At 37.6% G+C, this 10,127-nt stretch overlaps 1 protein-coding gene across 1 annotated transcript in view; it reads right to left on the reverse strand.

Moving 5' to 3' along the window:
- USP4 (ubiquitin specific peptidase 4) overlaps positions 1-9,062 on the reverse strand; it is a 46,909-nt gene extending 37,847 nt beyond the window's left edge. Inside the window, exons 1-7 of the mRNA XM_081937054.1 lie at positions 8,748-9,062; positions 8,232-8,359; positions 6,009-6,139; positions 2,722-2,848; positions 1,782-1,927; positions 1,355-1,416; positions 24-167 (exon numbers count right to left, since the gene is read on the reverse strand). Of these exons, the coding sequence (XP_081793180.1) occupies positions 24-167; positions 1,355-1,416; positions 1,782-1,927; positions 2,722-2,848; positions 6,009-6,139; positions 8,232-8,359; positions 8,748-8,902 (893 nt within the window). The 5' untranslated portion in view covers positions 8,903-9,062. The remainder of the gene's footprint in view (positions 1-23; positions 168-1,354; positions 1,417-1,781; positions 1,928-2,721; positions 2,849-6,008; positions 6,140-8,231; positions 8,360-8,747) is intronic.
- Positions 9,063-10,127: the final 1,065 nt, after the last annotated feature.

Genomic DNA, 10,127 nt, shown 5'->3' on the forward strand with positions numbered 1-10,127 from the left:
ATAGAAAGAATATTCTTACTTACCCTTTACCAAGGCTGGAACAGTTCAAACCATAGGAGTTATTGCTATCACCATTTGTAATGACGGGAGAGGCAGATACTGAAGAGCAAGAGCTTGCTGATGCTTTTGAAGAGGTAGCTAGATTTCTGCTAGGTGCAGTACATGATCTAGGAAAAGACATTAAGATAGCACTCATAATTTCTTAAACACTAGTTTTGGAATTGGGGTTTTGATAAGTGTTCGTTATTTTATTTTTTCTGGATTTTTTAATACAATAGGATAAAGTATGACAAGAAATCAAATTTAAGAGATAGCTAAGGATATTCTAGATTTTTGGATCTATCCTTTTCACACAGAAACTTTTCCAACCATCTAGTACCAAATGGAATGTTTATTTTTCTTAATGAAGAAACCAAACTTAGGTAAAAAGTTCTAACAATGTATTTTCAACCTTTAGATGCTATAACACTTTTACATCTGAAACTATAATTTTTTTTGAAAGATGGAAATTTAAAAGCTAATATTTTAATTTCTATCAATCACTAGAATTGAGAGAATCACTTATAGTGAGATGAAGAGTTTTATTTAGATTACAGAAATGTAAGAAATGAATAGTTATATAATCTTCTTCCAAACAAAATTACTTCATAGTATGTTACCAAATAAAGTTGCAATTACTATATACACCTTCCCCTCACTTAGTGACCTCAATCCATTCCAGCAACTTTGTTGTCAAGTAAAATGGTGGCTAAATGAACGTGTGACTGAGAGAGGGGTACTCTGAAGATCATGGATTCTCTTGTTGTGTCCTGGATCTGATAATTCCATCTTTTTAATGTCTTGAATGTAGAGAAATTGCTTTAAAAAGTTATCTCTTCCTGAGTTGTTTTTCTCCCAGCATTTCCATAAAAATAGCCCTAACCTCAAGTTACCAAGCTAAGCATTGTAATCTTAATTAGAAACCTCCAGGCCCTCCACTACTGCCTAAAAGTGACTAGCCCCTAATAGGTTTCATAAATGTCAGGCTCATAAATGCCACAGTGACCAGATGATGAGTTTTTTACTCCATTTATTACCATATTTGCAAACAATGACTAACCAAGGCAATCACCAATGAGCTGTGTATTATTGGAATTTCTGGGCTTCTTAGGTCAGATTTATTACTGACTTTAAAATAAATTTAACCAAAATGATTCTGTTAAGGCGGTTACGATACATTATTAATCCACATATTCAAATGATGAGCTTATTAGTTCTGATTACATAATACAATGTGCAACCTTGGTTTGGCAATCAGGTTTTGCAAACACTTATTTGAGCCACAGAACATGAAAAGTGAGAGAGAAATGCTTACTTTGTCAGAGAAGATTGTCTAGGCCATGAACCATCTTCATTTTTCATTTCTATTAACACTACCTAACAGGATAAAAATAGTCGACAGTGTTATACAAAAATACTAATGCTACATGCACAAAAAAACTTTCAGAGCCCAATTAAATCATTCCCAATCCTGAAACAAGCAGCTACTATTTTAAAAATTAGCACCTACATATAGTATTTCAATGAACTTTTTCAGGTCACTCCAACCATACTATCACACAATAGCTGTCATATAGGACTTGATTTTCAGAGGGGTAACCTTCCATATGAATATTACTAGAGCAGAATGCACAATACTCCAGAATCTATTTTGTTTTGAATATTTTGTAAAAATTTATGACCCTAGAAATTGCAATCCGTTTAAGTAACCCCAGAAACAAAAATATATCTTGATTTCTTACCTGTCCCTGATAGAGTCCTGCATCTTGTACGGTGCTATCGAGTTTGCTTAATTGTTCATAAGCATTACTTGTACATCTATTCCACAGTCTGACTTCAGTACCATCAGGAATATTAAACTGCTTTCGCATTTCCTTTTCAATAGTAGCTGATAAAACAAACATATAATTACATGGAAGGCTGTAATGGCTTATTAAAAGTACATAAACTGGTTTATTCTATGGCACATGTTTCACCTGGATTATATTTTTTTATCTAATGAATATATTTCTGATTCAGCATGCACAAAGTGCTTGGGTAATTCTCATATTGTCCTAATTGCTCTTGGGGTATGTGCATGTGCGGGGACACACACACATATGTATTACACATATTTGCATACTATCCTATTTGCCCTAGGGGTGTGTGTGTGTGTATAAAAATCTGAGCAAAAAGTATGAGTCATTTTGGTTTAAAAATGAAGTTATGGCTTCTGGAACAGAACCTAGCATATTCAAAAACTATAATTGTCTAGAAATAGGATTTTTATATGAAAAAGGGCAAAGTTCAGTATAGATGTGGAAGATAGGAAAATATTTGGAATATTATAAATTCAAAAATGAGTTTTAAAAAACAATCATAATAATGTATATTTAATGCAGTCAATTAAAATTAGACAGCTAATTTGGTGCAGTAATTAAGGCATTGGGCTAAAAACTGAAATACCATGAGTTCTAGTCTTGCCTTAAACATGAAGTGAGCTGGGTGACCTTCTAGTCACTCTCTCTCAGCCCTAGAAAGAAGGCAAGGGCAAACGGCTTCCAAAAAACTTTGCCAAGAACACTGCAGGTGCCAAATAAAATTGAAATAAAATGAAATAAAATAAAATAAGACTTTCAGAAAAATATAATTGTCCAATTTAATTCTCAAACTTTACAATTCAATATCATGCATTATACTCACCAATCGTATCTGCTTTGCTGAAATAAGAGTCCACAAGATTTGTAGGATCACTGTTCTGACACAACTTCAACTCCAAAAGATAAACTTCTACTTTACAGTGTTTAACAAACAATCCATACTCCACAACCTATTTAAAAAAACATCACTTATAAAAGTATGTTTCAAAAATAATGAGATCATGGGCTTTATCTGCAGTCAAAATTGTATTTGTGCTTATAAATAAAATCAACCTAGTTTTATATCAAAATATAAATATAATCATTTTATGTTTATGTCAAAAAATTGGAAAATGGCAACACAGACTCATTTAGAACTAAGGGCAAGACATGAGCAATGAAAAAAGAACAAGCAGTATACAAAACATTTTAAACCCACATGCATTGATTGTTCTTATCCATTTCATACTCTGAATTGCTTTAAATTCAAACTGCAACACTGTGATTACAAAAAGGGCATTTTTGCATCTGAAATAACATGGCTCATATTTGAAAATGCTTAATTTGAAATGTTTTGTGCATGTTGACCTAAATAGAAACTTTCTTACTTTTCCTGACCTGTTTAGGGAAGTTGGAAAATATTCCACCTGAGAACAAACACCTCAACAATCTAAAGCTAAGTTTTATTTTTGGAAGCTTTTAAATTTAATTTATATAGCCCCCCCATGTCATGCTTATGGCACTTTTGTTAAATTATAAGTACAACTCCTGATTATAGCCAATGAATCTCTATGGGCAGTATAAAGGCTTTGAAGGGGAACTTGCAAAACACTTCTCCTTGAAACCCTGAGGAAGCTGCATCCTCCTGATGGCTGGATACATCTGATTTGAGGGTATCTCTTTAAGTATGTGTGCGTAAAGGAGATTGTTAGCTCTCCAAGAGACATGCTCTCTGTGAATAGACATGCATACAACCTAGGAAGACCAAAAGAGCAATCTTCCTGAGTCTTTTAGAGGATATGCCAGTGGGATGAGATGAACAAATAACAGGTGTTCCCATCTGTTTAAGTTTCAAACACCCTGAATTAGTACTTTCTCTCCAAGCCTGAAATAGAAGCCAAAGCAAAACCTATCCTCTTATTCTCCACAATCTTGACCAAAAATAGAGATAAGCTCTTGGAAATAATGAAATACTGTATGGACAATATCAGGAACAAAATTTACTCTGCATATTCCACATGTCTTTGAGGATGCTACAGTGCAGCATTCCTTAACATCAGAATTGTGATATTGGATTAAAAAAAGCAGACAAGAGGAACTGCAACAGCAAGAAAGCACCTAATCATATTTGTGTGCCTTAGGCTGTAATTTGACAATGCTACTATGACAATTGTCATGTCCAATTAGGCAAGCTGAGAAAAGGAAGAAAAGAAGATACATTCAAAAAGTAGAAAGCACCCTGCCATGCTGGCAAAGTGTTCAAAGTTATAATAAAGACTGCACAGTGGAAAACAACAGACAAGGTAGTGGAAGGGAGAAATAATCAGTGTGAATGCCAAATGCACAAAACGTCTTAACTCAGTCTCTTGGTACACTCTATACCAGGGATGGCGAACCTTTTTTGGCTCGCATGCTACAAGTGGGGTAAGCGCAGGGGGGTCATGTGCGGGCATGCCACACCCATAATGCAATGCGCGCAACTCCCCAGTGTGCATGCGTGCACAACAGGCGCCCCCCCCATTTTACATGGTTTTTTCACCCTCTCCAGGCTCCAGAGGCTTTATAGGAGACTGGGGAGGGAGAAAAGAGCCTCCCCCGCCCCCCCGGAAGCCCCCCGGAGGCTTCAGGGACCGTCCGGAGGCTTCCCTGACGCCTTCGGAGCTCTCAAAACGACCCTCCGAGCAAACCGGAAGTCATTTCCGGTTTGCTCGGAGGGTCATTTTAAGCATTCCGAAGGCTTCAGGGAAGCCTCTGGATGGTCCCTGAAGCCTCCGGAGGGCCTCCGGGGGGGGGGGGGAGGCTCTTTTCGCCCTCCCCAGGCCCCTATAAAGCCTCTGGAGCCTGGGGAGGGCGAAAAAATGGCTTTTAAAAACGGTGAACTCAACTGGCCAGTGCGCGCATGTGCGCTGGCCAGCTGACAGGGCAGCACCTCGCATGCCCTGACAAATGGCTCCGTGTGCCACCTGTGGCACGCGTGCCATAGGTTCGCCATCACTACTCTATACGATAGTAGAATTGAAATATTTTCACCAAAGTTTCTGCATTAGTCCACGCACTAAATTAGAATAGCATGGCATCCCATGCTATGAACTCAGGTAATGCAAAGAAAAAATAATGAGATCAGAGGTACAGCCATTAGCCCCCTAGACTGCAATTTAAGGGTGTATCCATTCTCTTGGGCTATCCATGGTACAAAATCCTATGAGCAGAACACTCATTAGAGAAACGTCTACTTTCTCCCACATTATGCTGCAATTGACAAAAGGCATGTCAACTGGAATTTGATTTAATATTTTATATATTCATATTATTCTTTACTTGTTCAATTTTTTCTTTGAATGTCCCTGGTTCCTCCCATGTTTACTATTGCATCTTGCCATTTTATTAAACCCTCTTTAATAAGAAGCTACAAATTAAAATCAATATGCTCCCACATTCCTCAAATTTCCCTTCCTTTTAATGCACAGATGTCAAACATATAATTATGAGGTATGAACATTCAAATATTGGGACAGACTTAATAAAATTCTAAAAAACAACCAATTTTAATCCAATTATGACAGATCTGGAAATTTAGTCAACTAACTCTTCAAGCCATTAAAATACTTCTATATAAAAAGCTTCAGAATTAGGGTTTTAAAATAAAGCAAGCCTTCAACATGCAATAGAATTAATATGAAAATATATTCATGTAAGGTAATAGAATGTTTTTTTAACTTTTCTTCATCTTTGATTTTTTTAAAAATCTGTTACCTTACATGAATGTTTACTCTGCTTCATATACAATAGATGGAAGTAAGTTTGTAATGGACCTCACTACGTTAATTCTGAAGTTTAGATTAATAACTAAATATACAAGATATAAGCACTGAATATTTTTTTATATCTTATATTAGCTATTGGATGAAAATAGGCAGCTTTCTCCATTTCAGTTCTTCAATTTTATATCCAAGTGTAATACACTACAATTTACATTCACATTAAATGTCATCAGTTATGCTATTTATAATTTAAAAGTGTGTTTCCTCTGACAAAGTTAGAGAAAATGTATACAATTTCCATAAATATGCAAAAAAGCCTTCTCTACAATCTTCTAAATACCTAGGAGATGCAAGGAACACAAATACTTACTTTTCTCACAATTGGCTTCTGTCCCTCCATACAACCATACCAATTTGCAAGTTTATCCCAAGCTTCAGTAGGAACCAGTACATAATCCAATTCATCGATGAGGTGCTCTTTCAATGTTTGAGTTTCTGAATCTAAAAAAAGAAAAGGAGACATAGGACTATGGGATATTTCATTCACTACATCAAAATAAATCTCGACACAAACTCCATTTGCAGAGCAAAATAATTTTTAAAAAACCAGCAGAACATTTATTTATTTATTTATTTATTTATTTATTTATTTATTTATTTATTTAAACTTATTAGTCGCCCCCTCTCCCCACAGGGTCATACAGAGGAGGTAAAAAATAAATAAATAATTACAATATTGAAAAAGGTTAAAACCTCAATAACATTAACATTAACAATTAACATTTAATTGCCCCCAACAGCCAGAGTGAGGATAATATGATGCCTAATGACTTCTTGCTTAATGATATAAATTTCAGTTCCAATTAGGGTTAAGTGAGGATTACTATATTATTTTAACCTATACAGGTAGTCCTCAACTTATAACCATTTGTTTAGTGGCTGTTCAAAGTTACAGCAGCACTGAAAAAATGACCTATCACCAGTTTTCACACTGCAGCATCCCTATAATCACAGGATCAAAACTCAGGCACTTGGCAACTGACATGTATTTATGACAGCTGCACTGTCCCAGTGTCATGTGATTGCCATTTGTAACCTTTCCAGCTGGCTTCCAACAAAGCAAAGTCAATGGGGGAAGCCAGATTCACTTAACAACTGCATGATTCACTTACTAACTGCAGTGATTTGCTTAACAGCTGTGACAAAAAAAGGTCATAAAATGGGGCAAAACCCAGGACAACTGCTTTGCTTATTAATTGAAACTTTGGGCTCAATTGTGGCTCTAAATCGAGGAGAACCTGTAATAAATTGGTATGTACTACTGGATCCATCATATACTATGGATATTTCTATTTCAGAACTGTATTTTTAGTGGGAGAACTCAGATTTATAAATACACTTCATGTGCTACTACAATAGAAACCCACCTTGAAGTAAAAAAAATAGTACAAAAAAAGGAAAAGGAAAAGCAGATACCTAGAGAATTGCCTTTTTTCAAACAGGCATTATACAAACTAAGACAGCTAATATAAAGGCATCAACAATTCAGTTTTGGGTTCTAAGCATAACTTAGAGTAATGAAATGGCAAGAAAGAAAAAGTTATATGGGAAGCCATAGATAAAATGTTCATTTAAGGTTGAGAAAACTTTCAGAGCTTTTTCAAGGTCAATTATAATTGCCACATACTCAAAGTGAGTTTTTTTTGGTCCATATCCACATTTTAAAAAATCACAAGGGGCAGCAATCTGTTCTCAAACATTAGAACATTTTAATAGGTTTTTTTTAGCATGTCAAGTTTCATTTTCAATTAAACAGTGTGTTGTCTTGGTATAAATAGTTTGAAAGATAATGTTTACAACAATATTCATTACATTGATATTAATTCTACAATAATAAAAATAGTAATCATAATATTTACTTCTCTATTTTAACCAATCTCCCTTATTTCATTAATCTTTTTCTTATATTTCTATGTTTCTAACTTGTTTTTGTTATCTAACCATTGATAAAATAAATCCCATATAATAAAATATTCAGTTTGTTCCTTTTCCTTAATTGCAAGTGTTAATCTATTCATTTCTGCACATTTTAATATTTTTTAATCACATTATCATCTGTAGGCTTTTTTGTCCAATCTTTTTTTGCTTTTGGGCATGTTCACCACATATGATAGTACAAACCAGGCATCTGATGGCATTTCCAGCATTTAACCGACATATTCTTAAACATCTTTGCCAATCTTGAGGGTGAGAAATGCCATCTATAAAACATTTTATGTAAGTTTTCTTTATATACAGTTGACATCGTTAATTTGCAATTCCTATGCCATACTTTCTGCCAGTTATCTCTGTCCAAAGTTTTTAGCCCATACTATCATTGTCTCCTTTACTTGTTCATCTTCCATTTTAATACTTAATAACTATACATTTTATTAGTTTTTCATCTGTCCCTGTTAGTATCTGGTCTAGTAAACGTTAGAACATTTTAACTAGCTTTAACTGCAGGAGGATCTAATGCACTCAAAACTGACATAGGATCACCTGCCTACCCCTTTTTGAGTGCTTTTCAAAGTCAGTTCTGGGTAATTCTTACCGGTAAAAAGTCCGGAGTTGTCAACTGGTCCTGGGAAGAGGTTGGGTTCTCCAACGTTGTATAAATCCCAACTTTCAAAGCCCACATATTTCTTCCACTGCTTGAACCACCGACTGTCAATCAAATACCTGCCACAAAAGCAATAAATATATATGTATATATGTATATGTATATGTGTGTGTATATATATATTAAAAAAGCAAAAGACAGAGATGGAGAGAAGATGGGGGGGGGGGGGAAGCAAAAAACCCCGAGGGAGCGAAGGAAGCACGAGAATGACTCAGCAACGAACGGCTGAGGCTTCCGACACCTTTTCGGGACAGAAACCGAGCGCTCCAAGCCGGCCTCCGCGCCCGCCTCAAACGCGGCCTCGTTCAGAAATCAGCAGCCACTGTGTCGGCGGACGGGAGCACGGAGGGTGGGGGAGGGAAGACGGACACCAGAGGACGGGCCTGGAATAAGCCGCCCCCGCGGCCTCCTTCTCGCCGCTGACCCCCAACCCGGCTGCAGGCTCACCAGGATTCTCCCGGCCGCAGAGTCGTCTTCAGAAGTGGCATAAGCTCAGCGCGCTGCATGGCGGCCTCCGGCCTTAAACCAGTAGGGGCTCCTCCGCCCTCTAATCCTACTTCGGCCGCCGCCATGACTGTGCGCCCTGCCGGCCGGCCGGCCATCCTCAACCGCGGAAATGCCTCCTCTTCTCTGGGGCGCGCACCCAAAGGCCACTGCGCAGGCGCGACGTTGTTCGGGTTGAGAACGTCGGTCAGACGACGTCCGCGGAAGGTGATCCTTCTTCTTCGGGGCGGAGGCGAGAGTTCCTGCCTGGTTGCGTAACCCGGGAGGCTCGAGGACGACGTTCTGTCTCTCTCCAAGTAACGGAAGCCAGCCTCGTTCTTTCGAGACGAGGTGGGGGCTGCCCGCCCTTTGGAAAGCCCTCCCCTCGCCTCCGTCGCGTCATTTTTGACCCAAAGGTGCTTTTTTAGGAGGCAACTGGGCTTTTGGGCTTCTATCCAAGACCGCTGGTCATTTGCATCCTTTTAGAGCAGTGGTTCTCAACCTCCCTTTAATACAGTTCATGTTGTGGTGATCCCCAACCATAAAAACAATTTCGTTGCTACTCTACAACTGTACTTTTGCTACTGTTATGAATCGTAATGTAGATATTGATATTGGAAGACTGCTATCATATCACCCTTAAGTCCTTCTTTTCATTCAACCAGACATACCCAGTTCCTGCAACTGTTCTTCATACGTTTGAGCTTCCAGTCCCCTAATCCTCTTGGTTGCTCTTCTTTGCACTTTTTCTAGACTAGAGTCTCTACATCTTTTTAATAGAGGCAGCCAACATCTTGTCTGCTCCTAAATTTTGGGTCTGAAAAGAATCACATCCTGGAGGCTGGACAACCTCGGCTGCTATGCAATCATACACACACATACACAGAGACACACAGTGGCTTTATTCCCACAGCCTCCTTAACTAAGTTGCCTGCAGCTGCATTCACAAACTTGCTTACCCTGCCTGGATGGATCTTCAACCTGGTTTGGGGTTGTTTGCAGGAGTGCTCTTAACCTTGGTGGTGCTGGTAAGCTTAACCTTAATTTATTGGGCAAACGTCATGTATTGTTTATTCTTTATTTTTTTTAAAAAAAGTTTTATTTTCTCTTTCAAGTTCATTCACAAATATACATTCTTATAATTACCATTAATTATATCATTATCATTAATCATTTATTGTTATTTTCTTACAAATATATGGAATACAGTTTGGGTCACTTTCTTGCCACCCCATTTTACTTTGCAACAACCTTGCTCCTTCTATCTTCTCTACCTCCCTTCTCTGCCTTCTTCTTTCCTCCTCTCCTTCCTCCCTTCTTCTCTCTTTCCTCCCCTCCTCCTCT

This window comes from Natrix helvetica (assembly GCF_964273705.1).
Source record: "Natrix helvetica genome assembly, chromosome: 1".
In the NCBI taxonomy this organism is placed as follows: Eukaryota; Metazoa; Chordata; class Lepidosauria; order Squamata; family Natricidae; genus Natrix; species Natrix helvetica.